This window comes from Orycteropus afer, unplaced genomic scaffold (genome assembly GCF_000298275.1).
Source record: "Orycteropus afer afer isolate SDZICR_OR568_19922 unplaced genomic scaffold, OryAfe1.0 scaffold00393, whole genome shotgun sequence".
Classification (NCBI taxonomy): Eukaryota; Metazoa; Chordata; class Mammalia; order Tubulidentata; family Orycteropodidae; genus Orycteropus; species Orycteropus afer.
Window position 1 is genome coordinate 2,764,804 of NW_006921980.1, and position 24,130 is coordinate 2,788,933.

The window sequence follows — 24,130 nt, forward strand, 5'->3', positions numbered from 1 at the left end:
GGTCACCTTGTGAGATCCCTGTGATGTGCCCACAATAGCCACAAAACTGCCCATAGCACCTCTCCCAGTGCCCAGGGTAGTAGCCAGGGAAGGGGCTGGGTCCCAGGCTTCCAGGACTCTGGCCTCTTGGGAGTAGGAAGCTTGGGAGACAGGGAGGGAGAAGACTATAGGCCCTGCCTACCATCCAAAGAGCACCCTCCTCCAGCCAGGCACTTCCTGGCCAGGCCTGGAACAGGAAGAGGCGCTGGAGGTGTGCAGGAAAACAGGAAGTGACTGTAGGAAGTGGGTGCCTTTGTTCAGCCCCCTATTAATGCCTGGCCTCTTCTCGGCATTGCCCCCAGCCTGGGCCAGCAGCTCGCCAGCCTTCTGTTAGGACCTAACTGTTCACTGTCCCCTCCTAGCCCTAGAGCTTGTGGGTGGCTGGGGACAAGGCCTGGCCAGGCAGCCTGGGATCTCAACTTCCTTGTCTGGGAAGAGGCTGGAGATCTAGCCTGGCATCCATTTGCAGGCAGGGGAGCTGAAGCCGAAAGACACTGCAGAAAGTGACCTGACTCTCAGCTGCTATCCCTAAAGCTCTGTAGGCAAGTTGGAAACCAGGAAAACAAATCCCCTCCCCTTGCCCTTCTCCTCCGCTGTCTGAAACCTGTCCTGTGTGGTCACTCAGTGGCACAGCAGGCTGTACCTTATTCTTCCCCTCCACAAACTCAGTCCAGGTGTCCAGGCTCTCAATGGGGTTTATGGCATCCTGTGTGGTCACCTCTCTCCAGTCCCGACATTGTGGCATGCTGTCACGTTGCTGCCGCCGACTGTGGGTAAGGAGGGGGCAAGGGTAAGTCAGTGATGGAGGGGCATGGCAGGTCCATCCTGGGGACTGGGTCAAACCTCTGTCATATTCAGAGTTATCTGCTCACTCTGTGATGGGCAAGGCCTAGAAGTCCAGGGTCCTTCTAGAAGACTAGGACCCAAACCTGACCACTATGCTGGGCACTAGGAGAGGTGCTGTGGACAGGCATGTGGCTATTGTGGGCACATCATAAAGATCCTACCTGGTGTGGCTGGCCCTGGGCCTAGGGTGAAGGTGGGGAACAGGAGGCTTTGTTTCTGGAACATTGACTCCCACCTCTTAACCCTCAGGGTCCTGCAGCCCATGCTGCACAGGCTGCCAGACACATCCTTACCTAGTAGTCCCAGGTACCTGCTGATGTAGAGCAGCCTACCCCCTCATGGCTCTGCCATTGCCCTCCACCACTTCCCATACATACCCTGTGCTTCATCCCACTGCTCTGTCCACTTCTGCTATGCCCGTTCCTACAATGCCCATCTCTCAGGCACAGCATAAGTCACCAGTCTTCTTCCAGGAAGACCTTCCCCCCACCTCTTCCTCTTCCAGGAGATGGAGCCTCACTAGGGGCTAGGGGTGTCTTGGAAGCACCTTATGCTCTGGCTGTGACAGGGGTCTCAGGGCCTCAGAGGAGGCTCTTGCCTGCCACCAGTGGGGCAGAGCAGGACCCTCAGGGCTCTGTCACTGGAGCACAGCATCAGAGGAAAGTGGATTCTGGAGGTGCCAACAGTGACTTGCAGGCCACGTGGATGAGCAGAATCCCTTATGAGCCTTGAATGTTGCCAGGCTGGCTTAGGTCCACAGACCACCCCTGCTGAGTCTTCCCCCACTTACCATGACAGGGCCTCTGCTTCTGGAGATGCCCTTACCGCCTCCTCCCCAGGTTCCTGGTATCAGCCCCTCCCCGGCCTGTGATCCTCTAGCCAGCCCCACAAGGACATGAGCCACCATTCCCCTCCTCAAAGCCCTTCCCCAGCTCTCTTGTGTCTTAGGGGCAGAATTCAGGCTCAGTGTGCTTCATGACCCAATAGCCCTGCTGACCTCAGCACTGCCTTTCCTGTCATTTCCTGCTTGTCTAAGCTGTCTCTACCTCTGCCTTGGGTATCCCCAGCCTCTCTGTCCTGCTGACATCCACTTCCACGTAAGAGGTACATTCTATAGTCCTTCCCTGATGATGCAGTGATGTATTGGAAGCCTTCGCTTCTGAAGGATGTTGGGTGGGGTCAGCTGCATGCCCAGTGTCCAGACCAGGCCTGCTGAATGGAGGCTGACACAGGTAGGGTCTGAACAATCTCAGGCCTCCCTGCCCCCAGGTGAGGTGGGGTCAGGGATTCAGTGTTTGGAGCAGGGCTAGGCCTAGAGATGGCTGCAGGGAGGGGATGTAGGGGAGGAATGGGTTGCAAGACAAGCCTGGGAAGTGGGATCACAGCTGAGGTAAGGGATGGGGCTATGAAATATAAGAGAGGGCAGGGCTGATGCCACACTCACAGGCTGCGCTGGGCGAAGGTCTTGCAGGGTGTCCAAGGCCGCCAGTGCCACTGGACACCAAGGGGTGGGGGCACCCCATAGGCGGTGCAGGTGAGGGCTTGGCGACTGTGGCGGGAGTAGGTGCTCGGGGAAGAGGCCTCCTTTTCGTGGATGTGAGGGGGCACTGGGGGCACAGGCAGATAGCCAGTCAGTCTGCCCCGTCACCCCCTCTGGCCCAGCCTGTCCTTTTACCCAGTCCCAACACTTGTACCATTCACCACGAGCTCCAGGCTGATGTTGCGCCGTAGGCCAGCAGCTGAGTTCCAGAGGGCGAGGGTGTAGGTGCCAGCACTGGCTTCTGTCACCTCCTTGATAACCAGGGCGTGTGGACTGTGGCGCCCCAACACTGCCTTTCTGTCCTTGTACCTGCCAGAAAGGGTATTTAGGGCCCACATGGACATGCTCTGACCCCATGCTGGCACTCCCTCCCTGTCCCATACCATCCCCTGTAACCAGAGGCAGGAGGATAAGGCCAGATCCTGATAGGCCAGGTCAGAGCAAGGGACCCAGCTAGGCAGCTGCTGAGAGGCTGGCAGGAGGGTGGGGTAAGGAGACAGACCCTGGTCTGGAAGCCAGTGGCCTAAAGGCTATGAAGATAGTGTTTCAGGCAAGGCCTGCCACCTCACAAGTGAAGCCCCTCTACCATTAGGCAGCCGGCTCAGGGTCATCTCTAGAGGGCTCCAGCACCTCCCTCCTTCCCAGAGCCTCCTAGCCTTTCTACAAGTAGTGAGAAAACAATGTTAGTGCTCAGGCAGGTGCCTTTTCTCTGCCATGGGCAGTCTTCTGAAGCCAGGCCCTCGAGGTCTAGCCCAGAGGGTTCTACCTCCCTAGTTGAGCTTCAGCCTCAGAACCAATGACAGGGCCCTCCATGGGCCCTGTCCTCTCTCTCCTGGGCATCCAAGAATGTATGCTGACTGATGGTGCAGTCCCCTTGGAGCATTATCCAGAATCATTACCACAGCCCGAAAACTCCATGCTGGGGTCCTTGACCCCTCTCTGGCCTCTGGCCACAGGTTTCCTTGCTGTCTCCTTAGGGCTTTTTCCCTTACTGCACCCCTTGCTTGGACTGCTCTTCCCTCTAGTTATCTCCATGGCTCCTTTCTTCTTCATTCGGTCTGCTCAAATACTTGCTCCTTGGAGAAGCCTTCCATGACCCTCGTTTAAGAAGCAGCACCCCTAGTCCCATCTCCCCCACTGCTTTGCTGCTCCCTGATATGTTGGTTTTTTACATCTGTCTCTGCTGATTTTCTGCCTCTCCACTGAACTGTAAGCCCAGTGAAGGTGGGGATCCCCTTCTTGCCACCATGTTTTCACATGTAGAACCACACCCGACAGGCAAGATGCCCAGTGTCTGCTTCATGTTCAGATCCATGCATACCCTGCAGCCCAACACGGACCTAGACTTCGTCTAGGCAGCTAGGCAACTACACTATGGCCTGAGTTCTGGACGCTGCCTGGAAACAGTCCTCCCCCAGGCAGTGCCTTCCCTATGGGTGCTGAACGTGCTTAACAGGTGAGGAGTGCTGTGGTGTGGCCCGCGGGGAGGAAGCTGAGGAAGCACAAGGACATCTCTCAGACAGGAGACAATAAGGATGGGGATGTAGGAGTCCCACTCTTGACTGTGACACCTCCTAGTCCTTACCACTGCTGGGCCCAGAGAGGGATGGCAGCTTCCCAGAGTACAGAGCAAGGCAAGGCAGGGCCAAGCTTGCCCTTCTTGCCCAAACCTTGGACTATTGGGCCATCTGGCAGCCTCAGTGTCCTCATCTGTCAATACGGTAATAGGAGTCCTCTTGCAGAAAGTTGTGAGGGTAAAGTGCAACGTGGAATGTAGTGTGCAGAGCACACAATAGGTGCCTCCAGCACTGAGTGCCAGCCTGTCTGTCCATTAAATCTTCCATCCGTTCCTTTACTCACTCTTTCCTCACACAAACACCACAGGATGCCTCAGAAGATCTGGCATATGGGGAGCTGTGATGGCCACAGGGCAGCTGGGGTGGGTGCTGAGGTAGACAGTGGGGCTAGCTGAGCCCTTCTTGGCTAAGTGAGAAGAGAAAGGCCAGATGTTTTGTGAATGTTCAAGTGGAAAAGCTGATGGAGGGTCAGGCCTGTGCTGGACCCCAGATGCAGCAGAACCAGCCATTATGCCTCAGCAGAGTCTGTCCTGCTGGCTTTGTAGGGCAGGAGACAGAGTCTCAATGTCCCCAAGAGGCTACCCCTGTGGACAAGACAAAGGAGGCATGGCCCCCAGCTGCTAGTGAGGCTGTGGAGGCAGATTCTGGCTTTTGCCTGTTTGCATGGCCCTTCAGGGTCCCTCCACAAGGGGCCTACTTCTGCAGCAGGTACCCCCTCCCCATAGAGCCCCAAAGCCTGTGGCAGGCTTCCAGCCTTGTGGCCAGTGTGGTAGGATACTGGCTGAGGACACCTAGGGCCTCCCTTGTCCAGCTCCAGCCTTTCAGAAAAGGTTACCCTGCCTGAACCACCTCAGGCCTCCCAGGCTGGACAGGGTAAGGCTCCTTTGGCTAAGCCAGAAAGGACAGAATGGAGGCCTATCCCAGGAGGCTCAGGTAGGAATGTCCCTCCCCTTTCTAGGTCTCAGTTTCCTCATCTATACAATAGAGGCTTAGGCTAGGGTGGGGCCTACTATGGTTGGGTCATGCTGGCCCACTCAGCACACCCTGCAGGACAAGCATTTCTCTCTGCATGCCACAGACCAGGAGCCTGAGCCTTTCTGCAAGCTCCTTACTCACTTCTGCACAACTCAGGCCACAATAACAACTTGGTATCTCAGGATTTCTGAATAGTATGGCCCTGAGGGTGGCAACCTGGCTGAACGAAGGCCTGGGAGATCTGAGCTGTGGCTGTGAGGCAGGCCCTGGAGTTGACTCAGTGTCGGTCCAGCCGGGAGGGCCTCCACAAATACTAAGCAGATGCAGGAAGCAGTCAGACAAAACCTCATGCTTTGCCTACCACATCCCCACCTAATGGAAAGCCAGGATTTATAACTTTTAACAGTTTGTCAGCAATACAGGTCAACCTTCACTCCACCTGTTATCTTCACTGCTTATGAGCAGAGGGAAGGGGCCTTCCCTGTGTGGAAGACACTTAGGAGTTTTCCTACAATTGATCCTGACCCTAGGTCTCAACACCCAGGTCCTGATGGGGATGGAGGCTGCCCTTCCAGCCTCTGGTCTGTTCCTGTGCTGTACTGGTGGCTAAGTGATGGCAGTGGAGAGCTGGGGACCCAGGGAGCTCAAGCCATTACCATTGGAACTCAGGAGTGGGGTATGCCGCCAGCTTCACAGGTAGCTTCACCAGCTCATCTCCTGCTGTGGCCTCCAGAACGGGTCCCTTGAGCCACTCAACGCTGATGAAAGGCTTTTCTGCCAGGTGGGAGGAACCAGTGTAAAGCTGGGGCTGGCCCCACTGTTGCCCAGACTCTACAAGGATAGCCCTGGCACCCCCGCAGATGGGGGCTCGCCCTGTGCTGGGCAGACCTTCACTCATGCTCTTCCTCCCATCTGGGTAGACTCTCCACTACCCAGCACTATGACCTTTGACTCTGGGGCCACAATGTACACTAACTCTTGGGAGTCAAGCTTGGTGATGCCTGACCAAACCCAGTCCATACCATGCACAATGACCTCGGTGCTCTCTCGAAATCGCTGGTCACCATTGTTGGCCTCGCATACATAGGGGCCCAGGTCATGCTGGCTGACATTGTAGATGGTCAGGATGCTGGAGAGCTCCGTGTGGGTCTGCTGCGAGCGCCGCTCTGGCACCCACTTACCCCGCTCTGCCTGCCCACAACAGGGGAGCCAGGGTCAGAGGAGAGGGCTCTGGCCAAACTGATGTTCCAAGGGCACACACACTCCCTAGCCTTGGACCCAGACCCAAAGTTTTCTTTGGAGCAGGAAAATTCCCCATCGGACTAGGGCTCCTGGAGCAGGACTTGGTCTGTGTCTCTTCTAGACAGAGACCCTGTGCACTGGGCACAAGGCAGATGAGGGCAGTGTTCAGGGGACTCATTAGGACATGCTGGTCACAGAGTGGGCATGGAAAGTGTCCAGGGGACTCTTGGGATGTGCCGGACATGGGGTGGGTATGGGCAGGAGGAAGGAGGTCTGGCAGGACTGGGACCTCACCTGCTTCCCGGGATAGTCCCAGGCAAAGGTGACACCTGCATTGAACTCAGCCCACACAGTACAGTTCAGGACCAGCTTCTCCCCAACCAGCAGCTCCAATGACTTCTTGGGGAACAGCTGGATGTCATAGAGCTCATTGCCTGGTGACACATGCACAGTGACTCACATACCCCACATGGGACATACACAAGGACATGCAGAGCATATATGGTGCCCACTGAGACCTCAGCTGTGGCACTAACAGCCCCGTTCCTGGGAACTGGGGGCAGGATTGTTCTCAGTCCTCCTCCACAGCCCTCCTCCCAAGGCAGAGAAAGTGGTCACTGGGCTGACAGGCCCAGCCCCAGGCCAGCAGGCCCCTACCTGTAATGTGCACGAGGAAGGGGCTGGACCGGAAGTCCTGGCCACCCAGTGTGGTCTCACACTGCAGGTACAAGGTGTCCCGCAGCAGTGGCACAGGTACCCGCATGCCCCGGCGGTCATCCCACATCACCTCCTGATTGTCTGGCCGCAGAACTGAGTTTTGCTGGAGGGACATGGCAGCTGTCAGGGCCCAGCTGCTCCCTTCCTCCCAGCCAGACTAGAAGCTGCCTTTCCCAGGGACTAGACAGGCAGGCTGGATCCCAGAGTGGGGGTGGAGGCTGTACCAAGCACAGTGTGACGTTGAGGCCCGGGATGGACACCAGGCAGGGCACCCACATGAAGTCCTTCCTTTTGACCAGGAGTGTGTGTGGCTGGTTGATGAAAGGCTGCTCAAAGTCTGTGGAGAAGGGGTAGGAGTTAAAGGAGGAGAGGGTGGGCTTAGTGACTCTCTGAGGAGGGGGACAGCAGAGGCAGCCCACAGGACTAGTCAACCTGTGACCTCCTGTAAGCCAGAGTAGATGGGCTGAGGGTAAGCTCCCCACCTGGCCTGGTAACCCTCTGTGAGGGAGCACTGGCCTCACCTCTCACGAATATGTAGACGCAGGCCGCAGTGGTGCCCTCAATGCGGGCCTTGATGTACTTGTAGTAGCAGCAGTAGCTTCCTGTGTCGTTGGCACGGGCCTCACGCAATAGCAGCTCCTTGCAGTAGGGCCTGGTTTCGGTGCCCTCACAGTCTCGCACAACCCCCGTGTCCTCGCTGTCCTTCTCCCCCTTGGCTGGTGCCTCCTGAGCCCCTGGCCAGTCCCACTCGAGAGGGTGCTGCCCCCTGGTAGAGTACAGGGGAGGTCAAGAGGGGCCCAGCTGCAGCCCAGGGAGGGTCCTCAAGGAAACCCCCTCAAGGGCCAAGCCTCGCCCATAGCTTCCATACCCCAAGGGCAGATGTGTTTACAGGACAGCTCAGGCTTAGGCCCATACCATGGGGCCTCTTGCCTGGTTCCAGGGCTGTGTGTGGTGGACTGGCCTGCAGAGAAGCCCAGCCTTACATTACAGTTGGGGCTCCAAGAAGGATAACATTGCTGAGACCTTGGGTTTATGTGAGTGGCTGCAGGTGACCCAAGGGTCCATGCAGGGTGGCCTGAGGATTACCACTGGCTTATCCGAGGTCAGTCTGGGTGATTAATCTGGAATCAGTGCAGATGATTTGGGACTAGTGAGAGTTCACCAGGGGTCAGTGAGGGGCATCCTGGCATGGATGTGATGGATGTGGAATAGATGTGGGATAAGGTGGGGTAGGTGCAGATGCCTGTAGCTACAGAGAGGGGATGTCTGTCCTTCTAGCATGCTGCATGCACACAGTATCCCCAGAGCCCTGATAGGCCCAAGGCCTCCCTGTGCTGGGGACAGGCTCTCTTCTGGGTCCTCAGCCACCATCTCTTGCGTCAGCCTTCTTCAGCCTCCTTGGCCTACCAGCTAGGAGCACCCAGGCCTATACTTCCCTAGGCTGGGGACCAAGTACCTGCAGGAGATGGACAGGCTGTCACTGCTGTTGATGACGTGGGCTTCCTCTGTGATATTCAGGCTTGGGGGGGTCATGGAGTAGCTGCTCACCAGACCTGGGGAGGAAGACAGGGTTACTGGGTTACATGAGGTTACAAGATGGACACTGATAAGGCAGCAGTGGGCCCTTCTCTGCCCATGGGAGCAGACCCAGCAGCATGGGCTCGGGTGGCACACTTGATCCTGGCCCATGTACATATACTCTGAGCATCACCAACCTGCAAGGCCCCAAGACATCCCATAGCCTCCAGACAGCCTGATCTCTGACCCCTGCCTCAAATGCCAACTATCCCTGCCAGAGCCCTGACCTTGCCCTCAGATGGAGCCCAGTCTAAGCAAGTCTGACCGAATCCTGGATTAAACTCTGACCAGTGCCCCCAGATGAGGGCACCTGGACACACACTGAGCTGCCAGCATGAGGGAGATGATGAGAGACCTTAGACCTCATCCATATAATGTAGGAAGGCCTGGAGCTCATCACCTTGACCTCACATCTCTGCTGGAAGCCTCTTCTCCTCACTTCCACTTCTCATGAGGGGCCCCTGGACATCTCAGACCTTCCCCAGGCTTGGCTGCCAATGATCCTGCCTCTCCTAAGTCCCATGGACTCTACCTCATGAGTCCTTGGACTCCATTGAACCTCTCTCCACCCCATGCAGACCTCATTTGCTGTCCCAATCTTCTCTCCTTCTGCCTCCAGGGCTTCCATAGGGCTCATCCGCAAACACACAAACTTGCCTTTCCTCCTGAAAAACCCTCCCAAATGCTGCCACTGCCTACAGGCATGAGGCTGATCGCCTTTGCCCACCAGGACCCAGCCTTGCTGTCAAGGCAGCTACCTTCTGTCCTCCTCTCAGTGGGAAGGTGTGTTTGTCTCTGTGTGTGGATCTATGTCTGTGGGTGTAGGTCTATATGTCTGTGGGGCTGTTTGTGAATTCTGTAACTGTGTGAATTAGTATGCAGGGTCAGCTACACATACCTGCATGTATATCTATATCTAAGTGTGCAGCCTTGTGTGCATGCACGTTTGTGTATCTTTGGCATGTTAGTGTGTGCATACACATGTGCTTGTGGGGAGATGTGAGGCTGTGTGTGTGTGTGGCAAGCGATCCTGGTGGGGGTGGGAGCAGGCCCTGGGGGAGGTCTGGCCTGGAATCAGGCAGATGTATCCTGCCAGGACCATCCTGAGACAACAGGAAGGGAGGACTGTGTGGCCGGACGCCCAGGGCTGCGTCCTGTCCCTCCCCCAAGTCCCTGTCCTCCTGGGGGAATACAGCCTGCTATCCTGCTCCCAGTCCCACCAGTCCTATAGGCTAACAGCATTCTGGGCAACAGAAGTCGGCTCCTCTGTCCTCCCCAGCCCAGATTGCCTAAGGCCTGGCTTCTGCCCTGGTAGCTAGTTGGGGTGGGGTGGAGCCTGGGTACCCCACCACGGTTGGTTCTATACCATCCTGACCCAAGTTGCCCTAGGAAGAGGCACAAAGGCAGGTCGCTTTACATACCAAGGTCTCATTTTAATACCAGGCTGAGACCACAGCCAATGCCTGGGTCAGTCTCTCCTCTTGCCCTTCCCTCTTGGTCCAGCCCTTTAAGGCACCACATCACCATGGGTCAGAGCTTACAGAGCATCTAGTCACACTAAACTGATAGGGAAACTGAGGCCCCCTCAGAAGGCAGCCCCTCACCTGGATGGTTGCTGTGACTTCAGTCTGCAAAGCCCTTCACTTAGCCTGAGCCCAGAGGAGCCCTGGTGGCACAGTGGTTAAGTGTTTGGATGCTAATTGAAAGGTTGGCAGTTTGAACTCATCAGCTGGTCTATAGGAGAAAGATGTAGCAGTCTGCCTCCCTAAAGATTACAACCTTGGAAACCCTATGGAGCAGTTCTACTCTGTCCTGCAGGCCACTATGTATTGGAATTGACTTGCTGGCAATGGGCTTTCCTTTGGTTTTAGCCTGAGCCCAGTGAGCCCCCTTGCATTCTGGCCAGTGTCTTGCCCTTGGGGCCCATCCTGCCCTGGTGCCATGAGAGGGGAAGGTAACTCCAGACTCCACCATCAGAACCTACTCTATCTGGGCTCTTCGGCCAGGTCTAGCCTCCTTCCCCTCCCCACCCCCATGGTTCCCAAGCCCTCCATATGAACATCAGCAGTCCTTGGGGTTTCTAGGGGAGAGAGATGGGTGCTACAGAACAGGGGAGTCCAACAGAGAGGAGGTTCCTCTCCAGGGTTGGTGATGGGGCAGGGAAGAAACCCCAGAGGGCACATTTGGGCTGGGATTTGAAGCAGAAGTAGAAGTTTTCCAGGCAGGGAAAAGTGAGTAAGGCCATTGCAGGCAGGCAACAGGCAAAGGTGTGGGCACCGAGTGGATGGTGGGCTTGGGAATGATGATGGGCTTGGCTTTGGGCCTGTGGAGGATGAAGTGATTATGCCCTCCCAATGGAGTGTCAGCAGCCAGCTAGGGGTCTTCAGAGAGGTCAGGCCTGACCCAGGCACGTGCACAGACCTAAAGTCATAAGGAGGCAGAAGAGGAGAAGGACAGGGACAACACCACCCTGGCCCCAGGCCCCTGGATACTGAGCAGTGATTATGCAACCAGTGGGAGTCATGCCAGTGTGAGAAGGAAAAGCCTCATGGGAGGTCTGAGGCATTGCACTGAGGTCTCCAGGGAGGCTGTGGCACCACTTCTCTGGCTGCACAGCCTCCCAAAGCACACATCTGGCAACAGTCAGCTCAGCCTCCTTTGATGGCTCCCCTTGGCTTCCAAGATAAAGTTCAAATTTCTTAGCAGGGCATGCCAGGCCTCCCCTATCTCTCCAGCTTCATCTTCTGACACATCCCCAGAGGCACAGGACCTCTCACCATTGTCCCAAGTGCCAGGTTTTTTCATATTTTGAAGTCTTTGCCTTTGCTCATGCTTGACCCAACTGACCTCCTCTTTTAAGGCGTAGCTCTCACATCCCTGCCCTGTGGAGCAGTCATCAGTTCTCAGGCAGTGCCAGCCTCATCCTCCTCTGGGCTCTTACTGTTAGAACACTCATCAGACTGAGTTGTGCATTTCTGCTCATATCTGAGAAGGGGGTGTATTTTATTTATCTTCCTAAGTCTACATGCCCAAGATGCAGGGGATGGATACAAGAAAGATTGTATGGAGGATGGACGGATAAAGGATAGATGAATGATGAATAATCAGGCAAATAGATGGGTGGATGGAAGGGAGGGAGGGAGGGAAGGAGGAAGACAGGAAAGAAGGGAGGGAGGGAGGGTGGGTGGATGTGTGGGGAGATGGATGGAGCTTCCTCTCTGGGGGCCATTATACCACCAAAGGAAACATTTGGATCACTGTGTTAAAGCAAGGGGACCATCCATCTTGCTTCCCAACCCTTTCATCCATCTAGACCAGCTTCTCCTTTTTTTGCCACATGCCACAACTTACCCCAATGCCCCCTCTGCCTTCACTGACTTTCCACTGAAACCTTGGTAATCAGTAAATTTAGTTGTACACCTCATTGTCCTCTCTGAATGTTCCCTCTACTTCCTGTCTCAACTGAAACCTGGCTTTCTCTATGAGGACACCTTGCCCTGGGCGGTTACTGCTCTAACACTGCACAGGCCTGAGTCCTGCGGCCACTTCCCCTCCCTAAACAAACCCCTTTGAGGTTCCTGCTCTGACTGTACCACCTTCTCCCCCTAAAGCTGTCAGTGCTCCCCTGTTCACTTCCCCTCATTCTATGCTGACTGGAGCTCCTGGCTCACCACCGGCTCTCCACCCCAGCTCATACCATTCTCCATGACCTCAACATGCACATGGTGACTCACCAGCACCCTAGCCTTTAAGATCCTTGACTGCATCATCCCCATGATATTCCCTCCTCTTCCCCTTGCCATTCACTTCTGTGGGCACACCCTGGTCTGGTCATCACTGGAAATAGCACCATCACTGAGTTCCTGACTTCATACATTTTCCTCCTCTCGTCCACCTCTTCCTCTCATTGCTCAGGAGTTCTTATTCTACCACTGCTAGGTTCTTCAACTTCACTCATAATTCCAGTCCAGGGTCTCCATTGCCCTCTCACTGTCCATCAAGCCCTCCTGTGCCACCTATTTCCTGGTCCAGCTTGGGCTCTATGGCCCATCATTGCGATTGTTTCTTGGTCTCTTCACCCTCCATTCCTACCCTCCATATCACCATGTCTCCTAAGCAGCTGAACACTGCAGAAGGAAGTCCTCATCCCATGCTGGCTGCTTCCTTTGATTTTCATGTTTGCAGACCTTAATGGGCACTCAGTCCTGTGTGACAGTTCTGGATGTTTCCTCCCCCTTCATTCTCAAAGTGAAGGCAGATGTAGACCCCCTCATCTTCCCATATCCAGACCCTACAGCCACTGGCCAGGGTCCCTGGAAACCCTTCACCTCTGACACGCCTGCTCCCAAAGGCAGACCCTGCATAGTGATTGGGAACCCATCTTTCTGGACCTGATTTTTGCAAGTAATTCCATTCTTTTTTGGGTTACCAATCTTTCTATGGAATCATCTCCCATCTTAAAGCAATTATTTGATCCTATATCCTTGCCCTCTTTCCTATTCCCTTTCAAAGCAAACACTCTCAGAGCAGCTGTCTCTGCTCACTGTCCCTTTCCTCTCATGTTTGCTCAACCACCATGGAGAGGGATGTCTCCCCACCCTTCATGGAGCTGTCAGTCAAGGTTCCCGTGACTTCCATGCTGCTGATCCAGGGCACTCTCTGTCCTTTTCCCCATTAGCCTCTCTAAGGCAGAGAGCAGAACCCTTCCAGCTAGCTTCTGTGACCTCACTCTCTCCTGATCTTCCTTCTCCCCACTGCCCAACCTGAGATGCTGCTGTTCCTCAGCTCCCTGCTCTCCATAACCCTTTTCCCCAAGTATTCAGACACTTTTGAGATGTCTTTCTCTAGCTCAGACCATTTCTCTCAACTCCAGCTTTAAGTATCCAACTGTCCACTTGACTTGGACATTCTAGACAGCTCAATTTATGGTTTTCCAATGCTAAACCCTAGACTCACACCCTCTCTAACGTAATATTTCCCATCTCCCCAAATGGGAATTGGGAGTTTCTATGGACACTGCCTTGCCCTACCCAGCACATCCAGGCCACCACAAAACCTGATCAGGCCTGAATATTTCTCAGAGTCAGTCCTTTCTCTCCTGCTGGGGGCCTGACAACTGCACATACTCCGAAGTAGTCTTCCTGGGCCCACTCTTGCCCTCCTATAGTCCTTTTCCAAACACTTTCTAGAGAGATGCTTTAAAAACACAAATGGGGACATATCACTTTGATGCCCAAATCTAGCCATTGAATTCCCATTGCTCTTCCAAGAAAACAAAACCAAACTCCTGATTATGGCCTGGCTCTTGCCTACCCCTCTACACCCACTCTGCCTCCTGCCACTATGTAGAAGGCAAGCATGCTACCCTTCTTCCTACCTCAGAACCTTTGCACACACCTTTCTTCCTGATATGCTTCCTCCTGTATGCTGTACTTGGCTGGCTTCTTTTCACCTTCACACCTCCGCTTGGAGAAGACCTCCTCACCCCCTTACCAAGCCTCAATCTCCCCTTCAGGCTCCATCTCAACCTCCTGGTTGCTGATTTTCTCCCACTTATGACAATTTATAATTATTTTATTTACTTATTTGTTTATGTTTTCCCATTTCCTCCACTAAGTAGTAAGTTTCAGTGGGACAGGGACCCTAACAGTTCTCTTTTCTACTCCCTCTCTATGCCTAGCACATGGAACAGAGTAAATACTCCACAAATACCAATTAAATAAATAAACAGATGAGTGAATGGATGGACAGAAGGATGGAAGAAAGGAAGGATGGATGGACAGATGGACAGATAGATGATGTAATGATAGAGGGGTAGATGGGCAGATGGAAGGAAAGGATGGATGAATGAAATAATGGATGTATATATTAATGGATGGATGAATGGATGGATGGACAGAAGGAAGGATGGATGGATGGACAGAAAGACGGAGAGATGGATGATGGCTAAACAGACCTCTGAGGTCTACCTTGGAGTTGGAACTGTGTCAGACCCTGCCATTTTTTGGAAAAGTTATTTCCAATTTTAAAAGACAGACTCCGTAATGACAATACACTGTAGGCTGCATGTCCGAAGACCCTGTGGCAGCCCCAGCCCCCACCTGCAGCCCTGAAGAAAGCGCATCCTTTCCTGCCTTGCTGTTGTCTGTTTCTGCCTGTCCTTCCCTTCCCGCAGCAGGAAGCTGTCATCCTGGCTTCTGCTGCGCTCCCCTTGCCTTCCTGTTCCTGGCCCGGGAACTGGCTTCTTCCTTCCCCTACTGGCCTCAACCCTGGCCCCTGGGCCTGCAGTCGAGCAGTGGGGCAGGCACTGGGCCGGCCGAGGTCAGCAAGGCCAGAGTGCACACCTCCTCTCCTCTGTACTGTCAGCAGACCTGGGGCACCCTCTGGCCTTGGGCAGCGGGAACCCTGGTGTCAGCTGCAGGCAGCGACTGTGGGAACAGCCTGCAGGGATCCTGCAGCCTCCCCAGGGACAACACTGGTACCCCTTGGGGATGATGGGCCAGGAAAGGTGTCCCAGGGGCACTGACCAGGAACAGCTCCTCACAGTAGCCTGGGAGGGAGGGATTATGAGGAAACTGAGGCTCCAAACTTCACAGCAGCCAGTGGCAGAGCTGCTGTGGTGGAGTTCAGGTCTGTTGAGCCCAGGGCTGACCCCTGCCTGGGGGCCTTAGAGGTTTCAGCACTTTCCTCGGCTCCCCTCGCCCCCACACACACGCATGCAGGTAACTCCAAGCAGTAGGCCATTTGGTCACCTTGTTCTCTTAGCCCCCAGGTGCCTCCACCACACCCTCCTCCTGGGCCCTGACCCTCTAGTTCCATGCTCTTGTTGGCTGTGGACAAATTAGTAACCAGTTGCCATGGTGTCCGTTCTGACTCAGGGTGACCCCATCTGTGTCTGAGTAGAACAGGTTTTCAGCGGCTAGCTTTTTGGAATTAGGTTGTCAGGCTCTCCTTCTAAGGTACCTGTAGGTGTACTTGAACCACAAGCCTTTCAGTTAGCAGCTGAGTGCATTAACCGTTTGCTCCACCCAAGGACTTCTCGCTGTGGGCAAAGCCCTTTAAATCACCAATGATACTTTTCGAAAGGAACATTCCTGAAAAACTGAGGGAAAATCCAACCAAATACAAGAAGGACTACTAAGAGAGAGTTCTTTAGCTATCCTAATGTGGGTACAAGGCACTTTATAAAGAAGCCATCCCCTCTCTCAGCCCCAAACTTGCTTGTCCTGTGTCTTCCACTCTTACCTACCTGGATAGAATTTGGGTACGCAGATACCAGTGTGACAGGGTCTTGGTCCCTCCTGAGCACTGAGCCTAGGCCTTCCCTGCAGTGCAGAAGGATGGGACCTGGCCTGGGGGAGGGTTTTCTGGGGGGCTGCCTCTAGACTGTTCACTGACTCAACACAGCATGACCAGGCACAGGTAGGAGCACAGAAGGGACAAGGGGTAGCATGAAAGAGTCAGGGGTAAGGACTGTGGCAGTGCTAAGCCAAATACTGGTGCATCCTGCTGTTCCTCCACTCTTGTCCCCAGGGCTCCCTGTCCCTTTCTCTCCCACTACCACTCTGGGTGCCAGCCTCCTTTCTGGATTCCATGTGTGCTTTCTGATCCGTCCCTCAGCTTAGAGTGGCATCATGGCCTGATGACACCTTTGATGGCTCCTCGTGGCCATCTAGAGCTAGACACACCCTGGGTCTGGCCTCTAGGGTGATGCCCGTCCTGTCTCTTGGCCAGCTTCCCTCCAATGTTCCTGGCACAACATCAGCACCCCTGCCACACCCAGCATCCACCTGCCCAGCAAAGCAGGCCTTTGTCCACTCCAGCTATGCTCTGGTTGTTTCCTCTGTACTCCCTCACTCTCCAAGCCTAAACAACTGCCGCTTTTGCTCTAAGGCCTGGGAAGATTGCCCTGAACTCTTAGGCAGAAAGGACTGGCTGACCCACAGCACAGTGATAGTTGGTCTCACGAGGCAGCTACTGAATCTGAAATGTCACTGGCTCAGGGCTGATGGCGGGATCATCTTTGCACTCTGGGAAGCCTCTCTACACTCTAGCAGAAAGGATGGCCCTGTGGTGCCATTCTGGGTCGCCTTTTTCTGGGGGCAGTACTGCCAGTCTCCTCTTGGCAGCTCTGCCTGGAGGACAGAGGTAGCCAAGGACCAGGACCAGGGCTGCAGACTGGATCTGGACTGTGGTGGAAACCTGGGGGTCACATGGCCAGGCTGGGGGATAGGTTAGCCTCAGAGCTTCCCATCCATTGGTTCTTGGGCTGAGCAGAGTCAGGGAGATCCACGCTATCCATGCTGGGCCCCCTGTCCCTTCACTCTTGGGGCCAGACTTGTCCATAGAGCTGGGGAGAAGGCAGGATTCTGTCCTTGTTATCCCACTGCCACATACTTCAGAGCAGCTTCTGTGTCTCCAGAGGTCTTGGGATGAGGTAGGGAAGCATCCGCCTTCAGAACTCAAGAATCCATCCAGTCCCCCAACCTCCCACCCTGCTGACTGAAGTGGAAACAGCAAATACTCAGAGCCCATGAACCCGGCTGGGCACCCTACTCTGCCATTCTCTGGTGGTCTGGCCTTCGGCAAGTCACTTGCTTTCTCTAAGCCCCAGTGTTCCCACTTTTGAAATAAGGATTAGTCCTAGGATTACAGGGAACCACAGACCGCAAATAGAGTAATACCACAATAAGAACCACTGCAAGAGTTAACCCTCCCACCCACCACTCACACCACTGAGCCTTTCTCTGTATTACCTGCTGTGCTTTGCATGCCCCAACTGTTGAATCTCACTGCCACCCTGTACCATGGTCATAGCATGGAGGCAGGAATCAGGGAGAGCCTGTAGGAGTGGGTGGTGTACATGTGAGCTGAAATGGGCTTTGTAGACTGAGTAGGAGCTTGCCTGGCCCAGGAGTGGAGCACACGGGGCAGAGTGTATGTAAAGACTAGAGGTGCAAGTGACCTTGGGTCGACATAGGAAACAGATGGTGCCTCATATGAAGTGATGAAGTCAGAGAAAAGGGCCCAGGGTACCAGGCACAGTCTCAGGCCCCTGGTGAGCTTGTTTAATGTGGGGCCTGTTCTGCTCACTGGATATACTCCCTCCTCTGGATAGTGGTATAGCCCAAGACTTCAACCCCCACCTCTGTATCCATGGCTCCCCCACTTCTCCCTGCCAGTTCCCCCTGAGCTCCCAATGCTGGGGAACCCTGATTCCCAGATGTCTCCTACCTGGCACCCCCAGCCCTCAAACCCAGCATGTTCCAGACCACACCCACCATTGAACAGGCCAATCTGTAGCTACAGAGCACATCAGTGTCTACTCATCCACTAGTATTAAAAAAGATAGATAATATCCAGTGTTGGCAAGGATGTGGGGTAATAGGCACTAAATAAACAATTAAAAAATGTGCATACACTTTGACCCCAAATTCTGCTTATACTGATACATTCTGTTATCACCGTAACAGCAAACACATATTTAGCACTTAATGGGAATATGGAGAACCTCCTGCTGTGTCTGCTCCTTCTTGTTCCCTTCTTCCCCCAGCCATCTGGAATACAAGACGACTATCACCTCCCTGAAAGTCTCTAGCAGCTCTGGCATCTAGTAAGCCATTCCACCCTCTGGCCTTAATTTCCTAATCTCTAAAATGGGGACAATAAGGCCTATGTCACAAAGTTAAAACCTTCATACACTCTAATGTGAAATAATTTGATTAGACATTTTACATTAATGTCTGGCTGACTAGTAGACACTCCGTGTGTGTGTGTGCATGTGTCTCTGTGTGTGTGTATGCTGCTTAACACAATCAAATCTCCATTTGATAGAATTTAGGGGATCTTTGAGGGCAGTACGTTGGGTTGGGTGAGAATAAGTTTCCCCAACACCCACCTCTCAGTCTGAAATTGCCCCAAATTTGGGATTCTGTACACCCAGAGTTAGTAATAAAGTCGAAAGGAGGCCTCCTCTTGTCCTGGTAGATTCTTCCCACTAGGAGCAGCACCCTCCTGAAGGAGGAGAAAGGTCATGGGTTGGGGTTTAGGGTGAACTCAGTCTCGTTGAAAATGGCGCAGGGGACACCCTTGAACTCTAGCAGGAAAGGGAGCACTACTAGCCCAAGAAGCTGGTGCTTTATCTTTGGTGTTAGGGGGTGGAACTGAAGGCTCAGATCTATGTTTTAAAAAGTCCCTCTGGGGGATCGCGGAGGCAGATGTGGGAGAAGATGCTGGCAGCGGGGAAACGTGCTGAGGTTGAGCTGGGGCTGGACCTGCTGAGTGCTTGCCAGTGCTGCTTGCGGCCGGAGGGAGAGGAGTTGCGGTGAAGGGCGGGGCCCCGGGCAGATGCTGAGCTACCCACATTGCCGGCGGGCGGCTGGTGCGACCAGCTGTGCCAGGCACTCACCCTGGCCTCCCTGGGGTCAGAGCTCCGCTGCGCCGGCAGGCAGGACGAGTGGTGTTATCAGACAGCCCAGCTGGCTCGGAGGTGGCCCCCCAGCGCTGCTAAATCGGGGCCACTGGCTCCTGCCGCAGGAAGAGGGAAACGCAGGCAGGATGTCCTCTCCTGTTGCCGACAAGTCCTTTCCCATGAACCTCTGCTGACCTCGACGGCCACGTGGCGGGGCTCCCCCACTTGCCACCCAGACCTGCTCCTACTCACCGGGCCACCCACAACTTCTGCAGGACCGCGAGGGCGGGGGCGCCTTGGGGCGCGCGAGCCAGGGCCCAGGGGCGGGTTTGCCTTCGCCTAGCCCCTCCCAGCCCCAGGCAGGCGCCGAGCCTCCTCCAGCGATGAATGCCCGCACCTTCCTGCTCCCAGACTTTTCCCCTCGACATGACCGGAAAACAAAATCGAGATCCCAGAGGAAGCCAGTGTCTGAAAAGGATCGAAGTGCAGGAATCCCTGGCTCCAGCTGGGGACCCGTTGGCTGCGTCTAGTTCACAGGTCGGTCCAGGGAATGAGATAGTCTCTCGACTTGACTGGAGGGGCATCTCAGAGGGCTTTGTGAAACAGGCCAGGCTGTATTGGAGAGAAATCTGCCACATGCAAAAACACTCTCGAAGGATGGCAGGAGGGATGTAAGCTAGACTTGGAGAAGAACTTCCCCTCACGGCTGAGATCCCACTTAGTTTTCCTGGGCCCCCAGATTTATAGGGAATTGGGGACACTGCCTCATCACACTCAATTGCTCCCAACTTTTCATCTTGCTTAATGTGGCTGAACTGCAACAACTAGATTCTCCAGGGAAATCCTGCAGGAGGCCTGTACCTACTGGACCTGCCTCCCCAGTATAGCTGCCCACATGTACTCCTCCTGCCAGGGTCCCCATCTGGGTAAACTTTCCTATGATCCACTCTGTTGCTTACACCAGAGACTGGTACTCTCCAATCTCTTCCCAGCCCTATGGCCAACCCATCCACAGTTATTACCTCTGGCATCTTTCTTGGATCCATCCACTTGTAATTCCCTCATGACCCCCAGCTCCAGTGCTATCTGGTCTTACCCCTCTAGCAATGCCTTCCAGGAATCAGACCAGTTGCTGCAGGCTCCTGTCACCTTCTCCTGTCTTGTGTTTTCCCCACCTAGCCCCATACCCCCAGGCACCAGCCTCAGAGGACTTGTCCTCATATACCACCTGGATTTTCCTGCCTCTGGGCTTTTGAGGGGTTCTTTGCCCTGACTGGAATGCATTTCCCCCGAGTTCTTCAGACCAGCTCAAAGAGTACCCCTCCAGGAAGCCCTTGGTGGAAGTGACATTTCCTTCCCGTGCAGCCCACAGCCACCAGCTGGGGGTCATTGAGCACTTTCATCCCTGAGTTACAGATGTCTGATTCCCTGTCTGTGTTCCTGCCAGTCTGGCACTCAGGAAACTCCCGTAGAACAGGGCTATGTCCAAATCCTCCCTGGGGCCACCCTGAGTGGGCACTAAGGCTTGGGGCTTACCCAAAAATGTAGTCCTTCCCTGGGTCTGGGTGCTACTGGCTGGGATTAGGGTGAGATGGCATCCTGGGGAGTTTGCCAGATGGACATCCCTACCTGGACCTGCCCATGTGGGCACTGTACTTTGAGCAGCCACACTAACCTAGTACCTCAGGCAGGTGAACAGCACCTGCATTGGAGTCCCCAGAGCACTAAGCTGGAGCTAGAAAGTTCCTAGTCACCAAGTACAGCAGATGCCCCCCCCCCCTTACTCCCACATCGCTATACACACCTGGGCCTGGCTCACAGCTGAGTACTAGAGGCAGTAGAGAGCTAGGATGGCCATGGGCAGACTCAGCCCAAGGCAAGGTGAGCTATCTGCTGGCCAGGCCAGCTCAGCAGTCTTCTGCTTCCCCTGTGTGATCAGATTGCCCACTGGCTGGAGGCACAAAAGCCTCTCTATAATTATTATGGGAGCTCTTGTGATGTAGTGCTTAAGTCATTTGACTACTAACCAGAAGGCTGGAGGTTCAAACCCACCAGCCACTCTTCGGAAGGAAGATTGGGCAATCTACGTCTGTGGAGATACCGCCTCAGAAACCCAAGGAGGGGTCGCTATTACTATTATTATTGTGCTTTGGGTGCGAATTTACATAGCAAACTTGTTTTACATTCAACAGTTCATGCACATCTGGTTTCATGGCTGTGATTACTGTCCCCAACTTTAAAATACTCTCCTCCCTTCTTCTCCCAGTGACTACCCCCTTCCTGTGACTCTCTCATCCATGCATTCATACTGTCCAGCTTTCCCTCTGTGTGAGTACTACTCCTCTGGTGTCTCATGGCTGCTTGATCCAAGGCGTGAATCTCCCTAGAGTGGGTGAGTGCATTGACCTGGGGTAGGTGTTCTGCATGTAGGTCTTTCTACTGTTGGGCTGAGAGCCAATCCATGTAAGTGAGTCCATTCCTAAGCTTGAAGGGTAACCCAAGGCCATAGTCTTGGGGGTTCCACCAGTCTCTTTCCAACCAGTAATTCTGGTCATTTTTGTGTTACAAAAGCCTCTCTCTAGACTAAGCCTCTTATGGATGACAACTGTCACAGGCCCTCTCAACAGGGGCACTACTGGGCAAGGCTTTGTGGAACTGGACTGGGGACATCTAGCCAAAAAGTCCCGGTCTAAGCCATAGCCCCTCAGCATTTGCAGCTGTGCGTGGGGAGGAAGCTGAGGTGCAGAGAGTGCAAGGAAGGGCCACAGATCCCACAGTAAGGAATTCAGGGCCAGAGTTGGCTCTAGAACAGCAGCACACCTTTGAGGGAGCAGCTTCAGAGTCCCTAGCTTTTCACCAGCTAGCTGCTGACCTCCTACTCAGCTGCTTGGATGCTTGACTACATTTCCTGGTTTATGCTTCTGCTCTAGAATCACTCATCAGGCCCAGTGCTCTGGTCCTCCTCAGCCCACCAATGGGTGGGGTATAGGACAGGGCTCAGGGAAGCAGCAGCAGCATGGGGTCTCTGTCTCATTTGACATCTCCTCCCAGACATGCCCTGGTCCAGCCTGGGTCACCTTCCTGCCGGAGCCCCTCAAGCTGCACTCTCTCCTCCCTTCACAGTCTCACTCAGTGCAGCACTCGGCCTCACCTCCCTGACTCTACCCACGCTGGTGCTGTTCATTGTGCCACCTTCTTAATTTGAATCCCAGTGGACACTTACTCCCATCTTCACTGTCTCACTCCCTCAAGCACCTGCCACTGCTGCACTTCCAGCTCTACAATTGCTCTGCCCTGTGGCATCCTGACTGTGGCCTCTTTTGTTTCTCCTCAGGATGAATGTTGTGTTGCTGTCTCTCTGCAAGGCCCCTCTGACTCTGTGCCCCTTGCCCCAGGGTCCCATCCTAGACCCTTTCCTCCCTTTCGCTGGCTCCCCAGCTCAGCCTCTTTCCTGAGACTCAGGTGCTATATGCACCTGCCTCTCAGACATCATCTGTTCAACATGGGGTCTCCCACCCTGACCCCTGCAGTCCAACCAAGGCTCCATTCACTTTTGCTTCCCTTCATCCAGTCACTCAACAAATATATTGAGCACCTGTGAGAGCCTGGTCCTGGGCTGGGTACAGGGGAGAAAGGGAAGGGCTGAGTGCAGCCTCCATGCTCAGACCTGCAGGGACTCAGAGGCTACAGATGCCCTCCTCCCCTTGGAGTCTCCCCACTGCCCTCCTCTCCCTGCCACCAGCCACTCAGCTGGTGATGGCACAGGTGGGAGCAGACAAAAGGGCTATTTTTCCCCCACAGGCCTTCCTTACTACTGGCCTCCTGGGGACCTTAGGGAAGTTTCATAATATCCTTGGTCTGGGCTTCTCCATCTGTAAAATAGGTCTAACACTCACTGGGAAGATTAAAAGTGATGAGGGATGTAAAGCAGGTATTTAATGCCTATGTTGTTCAAACACAGGTTTTTGTGTCTCCCATGCACTCTTCTTCCAACTGCCAGGAACCCAGGACCCCTCCTCCATTCCTTGATATTCAGGGACTGCCAGATCCTGCTTGGACTCCTGCTTATCCTTCCCTGACCCCTGGCATGTCCTCTAACCATATGCTCTTTGCTCTCTCCCTCAGGCCCCACTGCCCTTTTCTCTAATCGCACAGCCCAAGCCTCCCTCTGGGTCTCAACCTGCCAGAGCCTTGTACCCAAAACAACCCCGCCCCTACCTCTCCAGTGCTAAAGACCCTTCGGTGGCAGCTCAAGCCTTATGGGCAGGCTCTTCAGCTCGGCTTTCAAGGCTACTGCCCTGTCAAATCCAGGGATCCCTGGCCTTCCACCTCTTCAGCGACGCTGACCCTACTTCAAATCCCATCTCTCACTTCCTCCCTCTCTGCCCGACGGCGCCTGCCTCTGGTGCGCAAATGCTTCCAGAACTCCTGGCTCCATAGCCCCTAGCCAGGGTAAGGTGGACGCCCTCCCAGAGCGCCCTCTGGGGGGCCTCTCAGGACCAATCTCCAGCACAGACGGGAGGCGTCGGGAAGTGCGCACCCAGGTTTGGGGCCTGGCGAGGATTGGCGCCTCCGCGCCCAGAGAACGATCTTGGTGCCCGCAGAGTCCACCGGGCTGAGCGGTGCGGCCCCAGGGATCCAGGAGGAAATCGAGTAAGGGATCCAGGCTGAGGATGCAGCATGACAGGGTCCAACTCCGAGGGAACCACAGACATGGGGAGGTCGGGGAAGTCCGAGGGCAATCGCTGTGACGCCGCGCAACGCTGCTGCCAGTCCCTGACCCGGCTGCAGTCCCCGCCCGTCCTTTCCTCATCCTGGCTGTCCCGGCGCCCGGACCCAGGCGCTCCGTTCGCAGTCGGTATCCCAGGCTCCAAGCCTAGCCTCCCCCGGTGCCCCCAGGCTCCCAGTCGACGCTGTCGCCCTGTGCTTCCTCACAAGGCACCTCAGGGCTCCCTCTCAGCCAGTCCTATCCCCCTTCAGTGTCTGTCGGTGCGGTCCTACCACTTGCCCCCTTCTGGAGGGCCACCCTCGCCCCCACCGCCAGCCCCGCACTCTGGAGGACCGGCAGCGTGCTCCTCGCACTCACCTTGGAGGAGTCCGAGGCAGAGCCACAGGCGCAGGCACAGCTCGGTGCCCCGCTGCATCTCCGGCCGCTGTGGCGCGGGTCCGACCAGCCGGCGGCGGCTCCGGGCTCCGACAGTGGGC

The 24,130-nt window shown here is 54.9% G+C and overlaps 1 protein-coding gene across 1 annotated transcript in view; it reads right to left on the reverse strand.

Annotated features, from left to right (window-relative positions):
* Positions 1-19,353, reverse strand: part of FLT4 (fms related receptor tyrosine kinase 4) — a 39,475-nt gene extending 20,122 nt beyond the window's left edge. The window contains exons 1-12 of the mRNA XM_007953437.1: positions 19,323-19,353; positions 8,393-8,489; positions 7,458-7,702; positions 7,161-7,273; positions 6,877-7,039; positions 6,514-6,653; positions 6,000-6,168; positions 5,634-5,751; positions 2,580-2,734; positions 2,330-2,492; positions 1,711-1,713; positions 683-806 (exon numbers count right to left, since the gene is read on the reverse strand). Of these exons, the coding sequence (XP_007951628.1) occupies positions 683-806; positions 1,711-1,713; positions 2,330-2,492; positions 2,580-2,734; positions 5,634-5,751; positions 6,000-6,168; positions 6,514-6,653; positions 6,877-7,039; positions 7,161-7,273; positions 7,458-7,702; positions 8,393-8,489; positions 19,323-19,353 (1,521 nt within the window). The remainder of the gene's footprint in view (positions 1-682; positions 807-1,710; positions 1,714-2,329; positions 2,493-2,579; positions 2,735-5,633; positions 5,752-5,999; positions 6,169-6,513; positions 6,654-6,876; positions 7,040-7,160; positions 7,274-7,457; positions 7,703-8,392; positions 8,490-19,322) is intronic.
* Between the last annotated feature and the right edge of the window lie 4,777 nt (positions 19,354-24,130).